Below are 19,563 nucleotides of genomic sequence, written 5' to 3'. Positions count from 1 at the left end.
CGCGACTGAACTGAACTCAGGCTGATCGAATGTCTAAAAACACACAGTGTGCACAAAAAAAAAAAGGAAAATCAACCATATCTCATTTTGTCCAAAGGAAATACATAAAGTATATTTCCCTAGGGGAAGAGGCAGTCCATTTAACAAGCAATCATGTAATCTGATGAAGTGAAATGAATGGGAGTGTGGTGGAATGGTTAATCGCCTGTGGAGGAATTTTATCTCATAGGAACACATTAAAGAGGTATTCTGTCAATGTAGGCTATGCTGGGGGAGGCTGTGAAAAATCACAGTCTGCCGGAGTGTGAATCAGTGTGACTCTGGTGTTCTCTTTATCAGAATACATAATTTGTGCCAAATATGATTTTCTCTTAGACAGGTTTCAACAATGTATCAGACAGGGAACGAAAAAGCCCATGAAGTAAACATCAGGGTCTGAAGAGGCAAATTTCATCATATCAAAAAAACGTGTACAAAATAAGAAATCACAGTACAGAGTGTTGTCTCTGATCCCTTTTTTATCCTATTTCATGTCAGCTACATTAGATATGACCCGTGCTCACATTTTCAGGCTTTGCCATGTCCATTTGCTGCTGTGGGAGAGAAAAGAGTGGCAGATTCCAGTTTTTAGCAGACAAGTGTGATATGTGGTGTGACTGTTTCTCTCTTTCCCTCTCACCATGGAAACGCTACTTGTAATTAATTCCATCGGCAGTGTCACCATAAATATCACACTCACAAGATCTGCGATTCTGATGTACTAAAACAGCAAAGATCATGAAATCTATACAAAAACAGTTGGTTAGTTTGAAAAAATTAGTGACTTCAAAGTGCATCTTTTAGTGTAGAATTGGAGCTTAAAAACCTTATAAAACTCCTAAAAACATTATACATCTATTTTAAAGTTTGTAAAATTATTATATTAAAATTATATGCAGGCTGTTCCCTTGTAAATGTCCCATATTTCATATTTCTCTTACTTCAATTTCATGACATGCAGATTGCTTGGACTACAAAACCTCAAATACTACTAAGAAAACTTAGTAGAATTTAGTAGGAAAAACATTTCAAATCAAAGCTATCAAATCCTAATAAGCGGCAACCTGCACCAAGTGCATACAAAACAACAAACTGAATTTCCTAATAATGAACTTATCAAGCGCAGGTAGTCCTATGCCCCAAATCCCAATAATATTTGTTGTATAGTTGGATAAAAAAGATAAAATTCCCTTAGTTTGAAATGGCAGAAAAAATAAAAAAAATCTGCAACGTATTATGTATGAATGTATGAATGTTTGTTTATCAGAAATCAATTGGGTAATTTGTAATCACTTTTTAAACTGGGTGCAAACTTTTGGACTAAAAACCTTTTCTATACTCCTTGGCAATTTTTGTTAATTCTGATGATAAAAGAACATTTGTACTGATGATGTATTGTTATGTTATGTTTATAGTTAACTTACACTAAAGACAAGATGATTTATTTATTTATTTGTCTTTTCAGCTTATCTTGTGAGTTCAGTGTCGCCACAGCAGATCATTTGTCCGCATGTTGATCTGGCACAGTTTTTATGCCAGATGCCCTTCCTGAAACAACCGTCCCCAACTTCTACCGGGCTTGGGACCGGCACTGTGGGAATGGGGATGGGATGTTGGGGGTTCAGTGTCTTGGCGGGGTACATTTCAGCATGTGGTCGGGAAGAGCAAGGAGCGAACCCGACCCTGTGTTCGATAGGTGGCCCCCTAAAAGCAAGAGAATGCGAACCAAAAATAATAATAATCCATATAAGCATATTAAGCTAACGTTAATGTTCTAATAAAGAAGAATTTGTACTAGTTGAACATGCATTAAATTCAATGTTGATGAAATTCTATGTTGACTTTTTTTACCATTTCAAAATAAGGGCGTGCCATCATTTGCAGTCAACTGGATACTGCCTCAAAGATTCCAATTAATCAATTTATTAGTAGTGAAACATGTTTTTTAATCAAAAGGCATGTATTGTATTTGTCTGCAGCAAAGCATCAGAATGAGCAAGTCTGAGCAAGTGACAAGTGACAAGTGACCAATTATCAAGGACGAGCCCACTGGTACCATTAACAAAGCTTCATAATTTACAAAACAGCAATACTGTTACCGTGGCAGCAATTGAATCTTTCATCTACTTGTTTTATTGATTCACACTAGATTTTTTTAATGAGAAAATTTTGAGTTATCAAATTAGCAATTAACATCACTGCTACCTTAACTGTGTGCTTATGTATTTTGGATTCAAATCACAGCATTGCAGAAGATGAAAATTAGAATTTTGCTTTTGATCTGTTGTCTTGTGATCTTGACTGAATTATATTTTGGAAAGCCACATCCTTTATGATGTCCCTCAAGTGAGTTCACGCTAGGGAAAAAACACTATACAGTAGGTAACTCATGCCAAAAAGTGACAAACAATCTGTCAATAATGCAGTAGAAGCTGGTTTCACAGAAACAGATTAGATGAGCTCCAACACAGAAGGAGAATATCAGCTTTGAATTTAACCATATCAGTTAAAACGGACCCCTAAGAATATGGAGAAATATGCAATCTGGAATACATCATTTACAACAGATGATTTCTTGGCGTGCAAGTGGTATTATTGTGACTTGTGTTTCACAACACTGCTTCACAAACACACATTTTCTGGATCATAAAACCCTCAATTTATATCTCTGTCTGCACAGCAAATTCCATTACATGTTGCCTGTGTTTCCACAGTTGCATTTACAGTTTATTGGGTTGAAAGCTCACAAACATAATTGATGTTTGTTTTTCTTTGCTTCCAAAAAAAAGGAGATTTTTTTCCTAAATGGAAATGATACGCACGCTCAGGGTAATGAATCTGCAATATTGCTTAGGTATTACTGGTGTTGTGGAGTGGTTGGCAATAGTTACTTAAATAAATAAAGTGACTGCCTTACTGATTCTGTCAATTCATGATCCACCTCATCAGATGCCAGGCACATGCGGCTCGGACGAAATGATGTGCTATCTGTGTATGTGGGCCTGATATGTTTATTGCACCGACTGGAGTTTCTCCTGAAAGTGAAAGTGTGTCATCTAATGTATGCAGCCAACAGCCACTGCTCCTGAGCTGTTCTGGGTATTGGGGATTACATAAACTAAACCGACATGCAGTGTAGAAATGGCCTCCTATCAGTGTGCATGTGGGTGTGTGTGCTGTTCCTCCTATGCTTCATTTCTCTGACGACTGAAGCCCGAATGTCTCTAAAGACTTGCACTATGGGGAGCCTTGTTTTGCATTATCATTAAAGAGACACATGAGGTGTGGGAGGCTACATATATGCGACAGAACACACAAAAACTAGCCCTGAGCTGTAGGCAGAATTTGCAACAACATCCCGAAGTTTCTGCGGATGTTGGGTGGATTTCAGGATATTTCATAGCAATTTTTTGATCTGAATATTTCACCCAAAAGATTAGGATGAGATAGTGCTAGAGAGAGCGGCATCACAGCCTTCTATAACAATGCTTCTAATTTTCTCAGGAAGCAATCGACTGCCGTTTAACAGAGGTGGTAGAGGTACACTAACTCAATACTCAAGTCCAAGTATTAAAAAAATACTCCAATATACATCCCATTCTTATCCATAGGGTTTAATATAATGTAGGCCCACCCGTTGCAGCTATAACAGCTTCAACTCTTATGGAAAGGCTTTCCACAAGGTTTAGGAGTTTGTTTATGAAATACATAAAACACAGTGCACGAGTCTTCGCTCTAATTCATCCCAAAGGTGTTCTATCGGGTTGAGGTCAGGACTCTGTGCAGGCCAGTCAAGTTCTTCCACACCAAACTCACTCATCCATGTCTTTATGGACCTTGGTTTGTGCACCTGAATTCATTTATTTGGATGGGTGAGCGAATACTTTTGGCAATATAGTGTATGTAGAGAAGTAAAACTTCTCTATTCTTCTTCTATTCTCCTCTCAATTTTAGTGGAGTAAAAGTAGCCTAAAATGGAAATACTCCAGTAAAGTGTAAGTACCGTAAAATTGTACTTAAGAACAGTACTTGAGTAAATATACTTATGTACTCTGGTGACTAGGCCTCATCTCAACAAAATAAGGTTTCTGGCAAGTTTTCCATCCAAGAATGTCATGTTCTGCAGAAGGGAAACCAGCTCATCTTATGTGATGCCTTCACTGGGGCACAAATGTTTCTCTTATTTTTAGCACAATGAAATCCGTCATAAAAATACAACGATGCACTTACATTATATGGCATTTTCCCTAATTAAAATTTGATAAAACAGTAAAAGCTTCGAATGTTTAGTTTTTATATAAGATCAGATGGTTTTCTCTGTTACTGACCCTACTTTTCATGCCTTTGATGCGAAGCCACAGCCCACACACAACCTATATTCTATGTAACAAAGATCAGAGCATCATCAATGAGTAATTGAGACAGACTGCAGGGCAGAGTGTCAATACCAGGGGAAACGAAGCGTCGTGGTGCGGGCGCGACATTTTACCATCTCACTCAGCAGCTGGTGATCAAACTAATCGGACATGGTTGGAAAACTCACTCTTCCTTACTATCTCGCTCTCGTTTCTTCTTCTCTCATTATCCTCCAAGCATGTTGATTCACATCTCCATCACAGTTAAATGTGGATGATAGGCTGTTTCACTCCTCGGGGAAGCAGATGACTCAGTCTTACAGATAAACAATGGTGTACAGTTAGACTAAAAGTATTTTTAGTAAAGAATTTTTATAGTTGAAATTGCTTCAAGTGTTGATACACATTTCAAACACAAAAAAATCAAAGACACAAATCAACTTTTGACATTTTAAGTACACAAACACCAGATTTGAAACAACAAGGACAAAAATATTTTCATTAAATAATATTAATGATATCCTTCAATTTCCTAACAACAACATAAGGCCACTCAAGTTATTGACAGCATTAATACACCAGAAATTGTCGATTGCCAGCGTTACCATATGTGTATGTTTACCACATAAATCATATTAATGTGTGCACAGGGAATTGTTTACCATTGCAACCCAAACAGATTATTGTTATTATTAAGCAGAATTGCTTGGCCAATATGGTTGGGTGACTGCACAGCAACTTCATAGGTTAAGTTGCTCCAAAAGATCCCTGGAATACAACCAGTATTTACGACAGGGTGGGTTGATATAAGAACCTTACAAGACCTGCCAGAAAGATATGATCCCCAGCTGGAAAATATCACTTTTATTGGAGTGGTATGCATAAAAATACTTTACTACGTGGGACATGTGTGGAATAACAGATGATAGCCCAGGACAATAAATACCCCTTTTAAATAAAAGGACAGAATATTAATGCTGCACTCATGATCTAAAGACACCAACTAAAGCAAATAGAAAAGCTTTCACAGTGCATAAGAGATGGTCAGTATAAAAAGTGGGACTTCACCTGTTCCTGGTTTAAAAAAAAAAAAAACCTTGTGAACAATACTTATTGAAGCAGCTTTACTTAAGCCTTAAGTAATAGAAAGCCCAGCCAACCGGCGTCTGCAGGGACCGTGCAAACCTGGGCATTTGTTTCAAACAACTTTGTTACCAAGACTCTTCAAAGGAATGCAGTACTCTTCTATTAGAACCTAGATGAATAGGTTTACGGTCACTGTATGCAATCAGCCTTATCCCCCGCTGTACAGTCCTGAGACAGTTTTCCATCTCTGGGCACATTCCTATTCCCAAGCATAGTCTAACAATTATATACCAGTCATAATGCCATTAAAGCTTTTATGCACTACTGAGAACTTTAACCACCTCAGTAATTATTTCCATGTTCAAATACACTTAAAACATGTTGGGCCTTCAAGCAGTACAGCTATCTCACAATAAAACTGTAAATATACAGTATGTTTCTAGTGGCAGTTAAATAAAGGTTTGCATCATTGATGCAGACTTATACAATGTGCATTCATGCACAGATGTTACTATGTTTTTGCAACTATGTCACCATTACACACACACAAAACCCTTCCTGCCGCAACCCTCCCATTCAATCCCGCAGCCTTCTGCATCCCAACCCAATGCTCTACAGATTAAGCCACCAGGCCCCTATGTCACCATTACACATTACGGTACATTTATTATATTTGGCAAATTAATGGATTTTGACTCTACCCAAGTACTAGAAAAGTTGTGTTTTCCCATTTCCTATTGTAAGTATACATTCTCAATCAACAGAAGAAAAAAATAAAAATAAAAAAATCAATTTCAGTATGATCATCCCATAACATTTCCTCACAGAGCTCCTTTGAGAGTGTAGGGTCAACAGTTTGTGAAGGTTAATGGTAAGAAGAAGATCATTAGAATAGGTTCATTCAGTCTCCTCCATTATCTGCTTCTGCTGTCAAAAACTGTGCTCTCAAAGACTTCCCTTCATAAATCACGCCTCAATCACATGAGTACAAGTGCTCATCTGAGGAGGATATGGCTGCCGTGAGTCCAAAAGATAAGTCCCGTGCTGTATGCTGCACACCTCTGACATAGAGAGGTAGCAGTGGGGATAACAAATTGGGAGAGAACCAGAAAATCAATCAGGGAGAAATCCAGCATCCCAGCACTCTGGGGGGGCAACAACTGTCTACTTCTCTGCTATTTCCCTTAGTCCCCTCACAGATTCTGAGCGACACACAAATGACCACAGCTCTGAACAAAGGGATCTATCATTGCCTGATTTAGACAGATGGACTCAAAAGTAGTGTAAACAACATAGCAAAACCCATCAGAGTAATTAGTTTCCCCTCAAGGAAATGCCTCCTTGCCCACATATATGTTCTCAGTAGAAGTCCACACATACTGTACTGTAAATGTGTATTGTAGATACTTTGTGATAACTCTAATGCTCTTTATCAGTATCATCATGTGAAATACTATACATTCAGAACAAGAACATTCCCCTGATCCCATTAACCTTAAAACAGAATTACACATTTTTTAAATTAGGCACTTTCTCCGTGAACAAGTTAGATGCAGAAAATGGACAAATCCTTGTCATTTCACTGTATATGTAATAAACCCCCACTAATTGAGATGTCTGCAGAGACAAAAATAACATTAAATTCAGCTCATGTAGAAAATATTCCATTTAAAACAAACACAGTTGACACCACATGATATAAATCAATGAAATATGGCTTTCAAAGCTGCCAAAATAGACTTGCCATTTTACCTCAGTTAGAACTGCATTGCAAAACCAAGGCAATATGAAATAAGCCTGGAATTTCTCCTGTTATCAGTAGTTAGGTGATTAAATTTGAGAGGTACTAGGAACTTGCATAATGCCATGGATCATGCCAAGGCTTTTTTCTAAGCCATGTGTATGTAAGAGTAGCAAGCACTCAAATGTCCTGGAAAGGTTCTTAGCAAAATACCTGATTTGTCCCACATTTTCTTGACAAATAAAGAGCACAGTGAAAGAAGGGAATGTGCAGAGAGGCACTCTGGCCCCCTCTAGAGGAGGAGATGCTATGCAATGCCAGCTACTAGTTCACAAGAGGCTCTTGCATTTGTTGATAGAAGTTTAATGTGGGTTTTTTCAAATGGATGCACATGTGTCTTAGTGCTTGCCAATGTGTGCATAAAGCCAGCAAACTAAATAGACCCCGTTCTCAAAGCTTTCTCCAGTAGTGAGGTGGGTAAATTGAAAAAGTAAAAAATATCAGCATGTGCATTTGTGCAGGCTACCACCAATTTTGAAGCATCTCGTTGATTAGAAAAACAATGTATATTCCAGTAGGCTCCTGTGTCCCAAGAACAGCATCCGAAAAATATTCCCATTTATTCCTTTAGAAATTAAGTACAGCTCACTTGTCCTTTAAATTCAGGTGGCACAAAAATGTACAAAGGTTAAAGTTTGGAAAGAAGCTTCCTTGTTTGGGCTCCTTTTAGAGCAAGGCAAACATTTAGCAACTCAATCTACCAATGTACGTCCTCAGGAGTGATTAGCCCTGAAAGAAAAACATATTTATGCATTACATATTATTATGTTCTCTCCACAAAGAACCATTTTTGGTGGAGGCTGTCAGAACACGTTTGGAGTGAGGGAGCTGGGGACCCTTTGTCAGTCTTGTCTACTGCTTGAACACACTTCTGGGTGGCCACGTGGTACAGACTCCCATCCTGAAATCAGTGAAACAAGCATTATTAAAAAATGTATTAAAACCCACTGGTTACAGACTTAGTGGTCACATGGTTAATTACACAAATGGTCTATAAGCTGTTTATAAAGTAGCTGTTAGTACTATATGTGTTTAAGAACAGATCATTTGTAAAGTGTCATGATTTTTCATCAAGACTGTTCTCAGCTCACATCTACTGATTGAGCTGCACATTTCATTAACATTTGTGCAGATTTGTTTGCTTCACTTTTCATCTCCCTCCCTTCCATTGTCCAGTCCCCAACTGTTCAGCCTCCTACCTCCTCGTTACATCCATTCCGTCTTTCTTGGATTTTTTTTGTGCATGTGTGACTTAGCTGAACACATGCTCAACAACTTCCAGCACTGTGTGGAGAATAGCCAGCTTGATAGGGCTCTGTGACTCACAGTTTAGTATTAGCCACACTGTTAATTGGCTCAACACCTGTGACATGACTTTGACTGTGGCATGAAATAGAGTTGGTTCTTAGAAGGGACCTTTTGCTTTACTGCTCAGTTTTAATAGAGGAACTGTATTTAAAGGATTTCCACTATTACACTAGACAGAACTACACAGAACTATTCCACTGTGCTTTTTACTTAATAAGCCAATAATATATTTATTGCTAAAAGCAAGTAAAGTAAAATTTAAAGAGGTGGTTTATAAAACAAATTGAATTTACAGTATTAACAGCACAGATTCTACATTATGAGTAGACTGCCTATAACAGTAATAGAAAGTAGAAAGAGGAGAGGTTTGTATGTGATTGGATGTGTGCGGAGTTGGAAAATGGGGGACAAACTGCGTTTAAGATGGAAAGAACTAAATAATGTTTTAAAGAACAAAAAAGAATATTTTAAATTAAGTTTTGTAGACACTAACTCAGATTTTATACCTTTATTTACTATTTTATTTACCAGACAGTTGAAAAAAACAATCCTGCAGTTTCATTGCCATCATGTCTGTCTAACTGCTCAATGTATATACTTTACCTCTCGGAACACAAATTTCTGATCAGCAGGTACAGGTTGGTTTCTTTTTCTGCAAGAGTGAAGATTCAGGTAGGTGCTGATGTTGTCACCTGCAATGCAGCCAGCAGGTTCTCGTGTGTTATAACGAATCTCACCATCCGTAGAGAATTCAAAAAACTGCAGGAAGAAATAAAACACATGGGTTTCAATCAAATTTTTTTCATGCTATATTTGTACAGTCAATTAAAAGCTAAAAAAAAAAATAAAAAAAAAAAAATCTATTGACATTTTTTTAAATGGACGTTTTAAGCTTAACTTGAAATTAAAAAAAATCTGATCTCAAAAATACTGTTTACTTCATGTTAATCAAGATCAGCCGAGAGAAACTAAATTTGTATTTAATTTTTAAGAAAACAAAAGCACAGAGTGTACTGAGAGATGGCTTAGTTGTACATATACTGTGAATCCAAATGTGGAAGGAGTGATGCGTGCCCTCTTCCCACAAGGGGCGCTCAATCTACCAGTGTGTGTCCACAGACGGTTAACAATTGTAACTTTCACAGTGCCTCTTATTTTACTCTCGGTACAGAGGATAAAGGGGCTGGGACAATTATCATATCAACATATCATTTTTCAACCCTGGAATTATAGATGTAGCCCGCTATTCCCACAGCTGTAGACAGTGCACACAACACAACCGTTGCTGCTCACTGCGAAATAAGAAGATCGTGTGTCTACTCTGGTGAAATCTAAGTCACTATTTTCAACCAATACTACTGATAATAATAAAACATAGACTTTTGGAGGAAAGAAAATAGAGCAGTAGATTTCACCAATAGAAATGTGAAAAGTAAAAACTAGGGAGTGTGAATATGGGGAAAAGACTAACAAATAGACAAGAGATGGATGAAAAATGAATCAGCCTAACGAGCCTGGTTCTAGCGGTATATTGGAACATGTAATGAGGCAGTACCATGATACTTATTAATGATCTAAAATTGATAGTGTGAATTCTGCTCTGTGTTTAGCCAGTTATTGCTCTAAGTGAAACAACATTAGCAACTATATAGCCAGTACCTGGTTTTGACCCATGCCATGACATTGGTAGAGGATGACCCTTTGGCCCACCACCACGTGTTCATCTATAGGATTGTAGTCAAAGCAGAAGTTTGTCTTGCCCCGGTTTTTCAGCTATGATAAGCAAAAAGCAGTCAAAACAATTAATTTTTTCAGGTATTGACAAACTACAGATATAACTCATGCCACAGTTAATCTTTCTGTAAATAGATATGTACATTTTGTTGTTTTAATGTTTTTTAACATAAATCTATTATCTGCACCATTCAGGTGCATTTAATATCATTTAAAAAGGTGATAATTGGTAAATTCATACTGCAATTTGAAGTTGCTAATCAGTAACTCAGGTGTGTTCTCACCATTCCAAACATGCCTGGCCGATCCTCTGGGATTTGAATATCAGGGTAAACATTGTCCAGATACCATCTGAAGTTTTTACAGCCCAGCTTCTCTCTAAGCTTCTTACGCTCTGTCACATCTCCAAAGGCCTCCTAGTCACAAAAAACACAGATGTTTGTTGCATTATTTTAGTTCCACATTTCAGCCTTAATACATTTTAAAATAAAAACAATATTAGGAAACAGATTTGCTGTAAGATATCAGCTGATGGCACTGATGTGTGTCTGCTCCTGTTTCAGTCAGCATCACAAGATTGCAGTAGCGCATGATGCATTCATAGCATAGCTTTAGTGAAATAGTACAACAGCACCATCTATAGTTGTTCAAGGACACTACACTAATACTATAGACTTCAACAAATAACTTACCATTTCTTGGAAGCTCCTATTGGTAAATCACACCTGAATTCTAGTCAGACAAGAAACTCAACTTGCATTTGATGTGTCTGTCAGTAAATGAACAAACGTGTGCTTATGTAGCTATGTACACATAATTACCTAACTGACTATTGAGTTAGAGAGCAGGAAGAACAGTCTCTACCTTGATTTGCCTCTGAGCATATGCTCACCACACCTTCCCTGCTGGAGCAAGGCTTCAGCAGCACTTCAGCATGATGGATGTTGGTGGTTTGCCATACAGCTCTAATTGGCCCTTCATGAATTTATTTAGTTAGAGAAGGGATTCCCACAGGAGACAGTCTGCTGTCAATAGGAAGGACTATAGGAGAACAAAGAGGGCCAGTCGAGGGCCATTAAAATTTATGTAACCAGTAAAGAGCAAATTCAGAACTAATATAGATGCTACTTAAATGCCAATGAATGCCAATGAAATAAGCAAACATAAGCGTGACTACTGGCCTAATGACAATCCTGCATGTGAATGAGGGAGGGGTGAGTGGGGGAAAAATAAAAGGCACAACAAGAGGCTGATGTGACGTACACGAGTGGCCCAAGAGGTGCCAATTAAGGAAGAGGAAAAAAATGCAGTGGGAAAACAAAAAAACATACATGTTTCCAGATTCAGTCTGAGTCATCCCTAAAAATGATACACTGTTGCATGTTGTATCGAGTTTACCTAGGTTCCAGTGCCTAACAAGATATTAACAAAGAGTTATGCACATATTTAACATTGACCAACAGAAAACTCATCAGCCTGGCACTTTCAGCAACCTGTCATCCTGCGACCCCAATATAAAGATTTTGGCTCTGGAGAAGGATGGCAATGTGAGAGCCTACCAGATTGAGACAGAGCTAGAAAATTAAAAATAGCCATTAATGTATGTAATTTACTTTACATAGTATAATAACTAGTTCTATTGTGGGCTTAAAATCAGAACCAAAGGTGGAGGCATGTTTAAGTCATACCAACTGTCATACACAACTGTCAAAAATACCAGTTGCAGTTTGATTCATCCTCATTAACCGAGGTACATATGCAGCTGAAGCAGTTACTGAATGAGCAACAAAAGCCCTAGAAGCCAAACAATGATATTGGCTAACCTGGGAGGGTAATATTACAGGAATAACTGCACCGTTTTATTTATTGCCACATGAGTGTATTTGACAGTGACAATGTGATGTAATCCCAGGTTTCTGTAACAATACCGTCTGATTTAAAGTGTGTTTTAGCCACAAATAAAACTCAGCGGGTTATAACAAAATAAAGAAGGATGGGTTGTCCCTTTGGCAAGTAGCTGAGATGTTTTACTGGCCCGATAACCTAATTTACTTGTCCAAAATAGATCATGTAGGCTATTAAAAGTCAACTAAAATAAATAGGTACTGACACAATTACATTATTTTATTGACATACGAAACATAAATTTGAGGTAATAATACATAATATCTACTAATCAAATGTAGTATTTTAAAATAAAGTTAAAGTTGGGCAACTATAGCTCAACTGGTCGTCCAATAATATCAGGGCCAGAAAAATTGTTGTGCTACTGCTGTGACTAAGGGATTTTAGTTTAGAATCAATTACTGAATTTTTCTTCAGAAATTAGCATTATTTTAATGTGGTATAGTGTGTTTCATTGGTGGTGAAACAATTTCAATAGTTATTAACAATAACCAACGCACAGCTATACTGCTGTGGTAGTTTATTATAAAATAGCCAACTTAAGGAACAGGTTCAGGCAGCTTCTTTCAACCATGACGACATGTCTTTCAGAGTAAAGAATTTTTTGTGTTTGTTGACACACCTTCAGTTCTGTGTTAACCAGAAATAGCAGGGGATCGAACCAACAACTGTGGCATGGGTGTCGCCCCAAGTTACAATCATGTGACAAAACCAACTGGGGGAACCTTTCTTTTGTAGCGCAGATCCACATTATTAATGCTTCAAGTATGGTGAGGTTTGGAAACAGTGGTGGTGGGCAAGCTGTAATGATGAGCCCTGGTGGGCATGCTCAGACAATTTCTTGTTCATGCATCAGTTGCCAGAAACAGAAGACCTAGCCAACTAAAATAAACTCACAAAACCTGAATTAGGGAGCAAGCTAAGCAACAAAACAATCAATGCAAGAGCATGTATTACACCTTCAAATGTCCTGTTAGTGTGGTATTTACAAAGTCTACTACTTTTGCTAAACCTCTGTTGACATGTGTGGATGATCAAAGGCTAAAAGTTCAATAACACAATCTCACATTAGGCAAACACTCTAGTGCATGATGAATGAAAATGATGGAAGTCCTTTAAAATAAGGTATACCGCAAAATATCTGAGAGCAATGTGTATTTGGCAATGTATGTGGAAGAATAAGCACTGCTTTTACAGAGGCATTGGTGTATTGCCCGTCATAGCACTGTGAGGTCGGGATGGCTACGTCATCTCGGGCAGATGAGCGCAACCTGATCTGTGCTTAGAGAGCCACTCCTCTTAACTACACTGTCACACACTAACCATGCCTGTATTACACTGCACACACACATACAACAGTCTGGCACCCCATGGGTTCGCACTGCTCTCACCTTGTCAAGGACAGGTGGATGACACCCATTGGCATGAAAAGGTGGTAATCACACACCGGAACGCCCTGACACCCCTTTCACCTCAGGTGTCTGCCGCTCATGTATCCCAATCGTCACATAATCAGGGGATGCTTTACACCACAGCAGGAGTGGAAGGTGTGCATGTAATTTAGTACGTGTGTGTCGGACTGAGAGTGAGTTCGCATGTGAATTAGTCAATCAGACAGTTGGTTCAAAAGTGCAGCTGCCAAAATATTCTGTACTGTCTATACTGTCTTCATTGCTATCAAGTAAGCGTGTCATTCAGTTGTTGAATATTTCAGGAATGCGTGCTCAAAGAATTATTTTGGTTGTGTTTGATGCCACTAGCAAATATACACCATCTGTGCAAACTCACCAGTCGTGCATGGGGGCTTCGGTGGTAGTAGACTTCTTTGTATTCATCCAACCAAACCTCAGCAGCTCTTACACTGTTTGCCAGAGCTTTGCTCCGAGAGTAAGGGGCTCTTTTAGGGAACACATGACCCACATGGGAGCATGGGTGGACCTCCAGGCTCCCTCCACATTGCCAAATCTAAAAGACATCAACAAGAAGATGACAAGAGGGATTAGGTTAGTCTCTCAGCCATGATTCAATCATTTCATTGGGCAACACAAAGAACAGCTTTGTTGTGGAAGGGCTTGGAAACATGTTTTCTTGTTAGAAAAATATTTTTGGTTCCTCTCCTTTGGGAAATTGCAGTTATTGGAGAAAAGGGACATCTAAATTCTTCACTGCAATTAAAGTCCTAAGATCTTTTGCCTGTTGTCATTGCTTGTTTAATTTTCATTTTTCAAGAATGGAAATAAAGTAAAATAAAAAAATGTTCATATGATGAGTGCAATGTAAACCGGATATGGCTGCCTTTTTAGTACTGTGTGTTAGGATGCTTGAAGTTGTGCCTGGAGCCTGTGTGTGCATTATGCCATTACTACTGCCTAAAGCTAGGGGTTTGACATGGGTCCAGCATTCCCTAGCACATTACCTCTCAGTAAAATGTCTATTCCCAATGCTAACCTAAAATTAATTTTAACCCTCAAACAGCCCAGTGATGTTTTAAAGGCTAGTCCAAAAGTTTTACATTTGTCTACACATTCATAAAAAGATATGTACACAAACACACACACACACACACACACACACACACACACACACACACACACACACACACAAACAAATCTTGCACTCTGACAAATCAGCCCACACAAATCAGCCTTGTGCTTGTACTAGTCAGGTACTTGTACTTTTCTGAGGAACAGTAGGCTACGGATACCTATGCATTTCCATTTTATATTAATTTTACTCTGCTACATTTATCTGAAATTTCAGTTACTTAAAAACATGGTAAGAAGGACAGAAAAGACAACAGGGAGCTTCTGTTGTTTTTTCTCTACTTCTTACAATATGACCGATAGCGGCGCTGCTATTAGAGCTGTGGCCCAGACCTCACTCATGCACAGACACACGTAAACATATATTTTTTACCCTAAAAGAGAATTCCAGGTTCTCTCCTCCCCACACCTCCATCCCTGTGTCATATGTGCCCAGGTAATGGAAGTAGTTCTTGCCCACCGCAAACAGGCCACCTGCCATAGTTGGAGACCTGAGAAGGAAAAACATTTCAGACAATAATGTGGCTGCTCTTATAAATGGTCTCTTTTGTCAATGAAAAGCCCATCCTGTAAAATGACCTATAAAACCAATTTATGCCACACACCTGATGACATCAGTGGGCGAATGACGGCGTTTCTGCTCATAATCTGGGACAGAGTGCCAGGTGAAGACTAATCGCCAATCAAACCCCCCAATCTGAGGTTCACCGGAGTTGCCTAAATACTCAAAGGTGTTCCAGTCGATCACATCAATGACAGGACACACCACAGCTGTTGGCTCCTCTTTGATCCTTGTGGAAAAAGGAGAGAAAAGCTGTTGACAGAGAGTAGTGCCACAAAGCGTGCAATCTGTTCCTCTCCAATGTGTCGTTTTGTATTGGCCCTGCTCTTAAGAGTCTTACTGATCTGAGTACCCTACATAACAGCATTTATTTACCTGCCTGGTAGAGAGTTAGCGTTTTACTCTGACACCTCAGTTAGGCTAAAGACACACACTTTGAGTAAATATTTTGAGCCCACTATTTTTATATTGAGTGTTTCTCACCTGTGAAGCAGGGGTTCTAACCAGCCTTCGTGACACTCACAGTGACAGTCCAGGAAAGTCAACACATCACCAGTCGCAATGGATGCCCCTAGCAACCTGGCCCTCACCAGCCCCTCCCTTTTCGTGGCCCGGATCAGACGAACCTTCCTCAAAACTGAGATGTACTTTTCCAATGGCTCCTTCAGATGAGCTTCACAAAATAAACAATTAAACAAACTCCTTGCATGACAAACACTATTACATAACACCAATGTTTGGAAGTTGATAACAACACGTTTGTATTTAATTTGCATATCTTCCTCTTATTTCTGGCAGTGAAACACCGAGCTTTGAGTCTTGTCTCCCTATCTGATCCACGGGAAACATTTAAAATTTCTGAGGCAGAATCATCACTCTTTATATGACATGTTCTTACGTTGCCTATGTTATGGCAGAGGGAGAGGCCTGCATTGCTTAATTTCTCAAGATACACAAATGTGGTAAAACCACTCCTTAAGGAGTCTTTGCTGCTGATATTCAGTCAACAGTGCAACTAAGCACTACAGATTACAACACATTTGCAATTAGCTATTTCTGTCTGTTAGAAACCTGACAACATAATTAATATGTATAAACAAATTTTATGACCGTCAAGTTTGAGTCTGATGAAAGACATGTAATAAAACAAATAAATTAAAAGTCCTAAACAGTAACATCTCTGTATCGTAGGTTCACTACCTGTCACCTAACTTGCTGGTCCTGTTTTGGATTTTTCTAATTGCCAGCATGTCAGTCCACCCCTCTTCCCTCTTGTGACTGCCAGCTATCTCCCTGTGTGTCCCTCCAAAGTTTTTTTATGTTCTCTCTGTTAGTCTACAATCCTGCCTGCTTCTCTATCAATGTATTCCTGTACCTCTATCACTGTAGTCATCCACAAGTACCACCTCTTGCAACAGGATGTCAGGGGATGTCTCTAGGACACTGTGGACTGTCCTCAACAGGGTGGACCAGGCTTCATTATAGAAGGCAATGACTACTGAGGTCGTGGGCAAGGACCGATAGTCATACTTCAGATCTCTGCAACTACAAAGGAGAAATACATAGAAAATAATTTGAAACGGTTGTTAATACTGCACTTACTTACTAACTTACTTTCTCTTAAATATTTGGCCCAAAGCAATTTAACAAAAAAAACAAACAATCAGATGGCAATGCCAATTCTTACTGCACCCACACAGCATATGACTCAATAAGATCTACAAGTATTTATGGCAGGTCCTAAGTTAGGTTTTTGGATTTTGTTTGGCATGAGGATTGAAACCACTCTTTACTTACAGTGGGTTCCATTTCTCTGCCAGCCTGCGATGTAGTGAGACTTTATCACTGACATAGGTGTTAATCTGATGCTTTTGGATACTTTCCTCTTCTTTTCTTTTCTCCTCCCCATCTAGATTCAGTTTGACAGCTCTCCCCATTTCACCTAGGGCGTTTAAATCCAAGGGGGGCTTCTCGTAGACTGGCTTCTTAAGCTCTTCATTTGACACCTCTACCAGCACAGGGGCCTCTCTACGATCAGTCGTCATCACATCCTTGGAGCCGTATTTGAAAAATATTAGAAATCCCACTAAAGTGGCAGCAAAGACAAAAGACAGCAACTTGGTTCGAGTCCTTCTTCCGCAAGCAGCCATCGTGTCGCTTCCCTCCTCGGCAGAAACTTGGGTTTCATGCCCTGAAGAGCTGAACTCCGCCGGCAACCAACTTTACTGTTGAAGTGATCCTCAAGAGCATCGTTTCCGTATTCCGCATAGTTTTAGGTCTCAGCTGATTTGTTTGATGAAAACCTCCAAGACCTGTCCCACTACCAACTTTATCAGAGTCGTCTTTATCAAGACAACCACTGGGGTAGGAACCTCCTCCTCACCCTCGACACTCCTCAACTGTGCGTTGAAGACATCGAGCGTTAAATGTGTCAGGATTAACAACCTCGGCTTACTTTAGCGATCTTATCAGCTTAGCTAACGTTAGCCACTTTACCTGTAGCTTCCCACCGGGGACTTAACAAATCTAGGTCAAGCCAAAAGCCCCCGTGCAGTGTTTCTGTGTGTTTAAGTTTTAGCTTTTAGTAACAAAATATAGAATTGTTTTGCAATTTAAAATATGCGCTCATACTCATTATGAAGTGACAAAACTGTATGCGTTCAAATAAATATTAAGCAATTCTCGAAACGGTCGTGGATGAACTTTGCCTCCGGGCTACTTAAACTAGTTAAGAAGAAACGTCAACAAACGGTCAAGCTAGCACAGCTAGCAGCCGGATTTCAAAGTAAAGCTCTTCATCGCGCCTTAATAATTAATGCCGTTGCAAAACATATTAAATACATTTTTCTTTCTTCAGCCAGAGAAAATGCACAAGTTTTCAGAGGTGGGCAATAACGAATTGCAATTGCTCGTTCGTTACTGTTTGCACATGTAGATTCTGAATAAAAAACAAAAACAAAATCTAGTTAGACTTTGGCCATTACTTTGAAATAGTTTCCTTCTTCTTTTCTTTGCCATAATGTTTTTGTCTTTTTGTTTGCCTACATACACCAACAGCATCACATTCAATATCACTTAAAATACATTGTTTCCTTAGCGAGGGTCTTGTACTTTGAGTACATTCTGAAGCATGTATTTTAACTTGAGTAAATTTTAGTAAGTTTGTTTTGTTTTATTTTTTAATAGCCTTGACAGCTGGGACTAAAGCAATGTGATTTAGTTTCCATCTGCTATGCACCCACTTAGGGTTTGAATGCCTAAAACTAACCCTCACTGTAATCGTATGTCATATGGTTGAAACGATGGTTATCAGAAAGATTCTTTTAAGAAGACGTTGAATTGAAAACAAGGTACTATAGATATAAAGCAATCTCTTTTTTTCCCTTTGAATCTGCCAAAGCGTTTAACAAGACCTGTACGTATTTGTACGGCGACGTATCGCTGCCACCATCATAACGTTTTTACTCCCTATGTAGTTATAACGAGACACGTTTCTCGTTAAAACGAGATACAGAATAAGTATTTTCCGTGTTGGCAGGAATACGTTGCCGTGTTTTTGCACAGTTCACGTAATATTCTTGATATTCTGATGAACGACGCTTTTATTTTAAAGGCAAACCGGAAGTGAGGTGTATCTCGGCCTTAGAGAGGAAGTTAGATGGTTCAAAGGTTTACCACCAGTGAAACCCTGGAGGCAAATAGAGTGTAAGTACTGTAGACTGATATAGTAGTGCAGATCTTCCCATTGTAAATCATTACCTTTGGTAGTTATTTCATATGAAGCCAGATGTCACTCATTGGAAAGCGATATGAAAACTCTTGACACCAAAGAAGAAATCTGACACAAAATTTATGTTTAAGCAAATTAAAGTGTTAAATAATTAAGGTGATCATTCAAGACCAGAAGGTAATATGAGTGGCAAACTGTTTTATTGAGTAAACATATTGTGAAAACTACAAAGAGAAACGGGAAGGCAACAAGTCACCCAAAGGGTGGTAATATACCACGGTAGATTGAACTTATCCCATCTATCATAGAAACAGTATCAATGGTAATGCATGAGGGCTTTTTCATTTAGTACTGGATGATGGGTATTTTCCATTCAGCAGGCATTTGCTGTATATGTAGCCTATAATTGGACAGAAAAGTGTCTTTATTTATTCAAATTCAGGACTGAAATACCACAGGTTTCTTTCTTTCCAAAATGTGACTTTTAAATTTATAAAACA

General features: G+C 38.7%; 1 protein-coding gene across 1 annotated transcript; it reads right to left on the bottom strand.

Moving 5' to 3' along the window:
• Positions 1-4,747: 4,747 nt before the first annotated feature.
• Positions 4,748-18,054, bottom strand: galnt12 (UDP-N-acetyl-alpha-D-galactosamine:polypeptide N-acetylgalactosaminyltransferase 12). Its single transcript, XM_067502997.1, has 10 exons — positions 17,131-18,054; positions 16,709-16,878; positions 15,817-16,006; positions 15,377-15,562; positions 15,145-15,262; positions 14,017-14,193; positions 10,608-10,739; positions 10,249-10,362; positions 9,193-9,348; positions 4,748-8,182 (listed from the first exon to the last, which is right to left on the bottom strand). The coding sequence occupies exons 1-10, from the start codon at positions 17,481-17,483 to the stop codon at positions 8,045-8,047; spliced, it is 1,734 nt and encodes a 577-aa protein (XP_067359098.1). The 5' UTR covers positions 17,484-18,054; the 3' UTR covers positions 4,748-8,044.
• Between the last annotated feature and the right edge of the window lie 1,509 nt (positions 18,055-19,563).

This window comes from Channa argus, chromosome 1, assembly GCF_033026475.1.
Source record: "Channa argus isolate prfri chromosome 1, Channa argus male v1.0, whole genome shotgun sequence".
Classification (NCBI taxonomy): Eukaryota; Metazoa; Chordata; class Actinopteri; order Anabantiformes; family Channidae; genus Channa; species Channa argus.
Note: the sequence above shows the minus strand (reverse complement) of the source record. Positions and strands in the feature narration are given on the sequence as shown.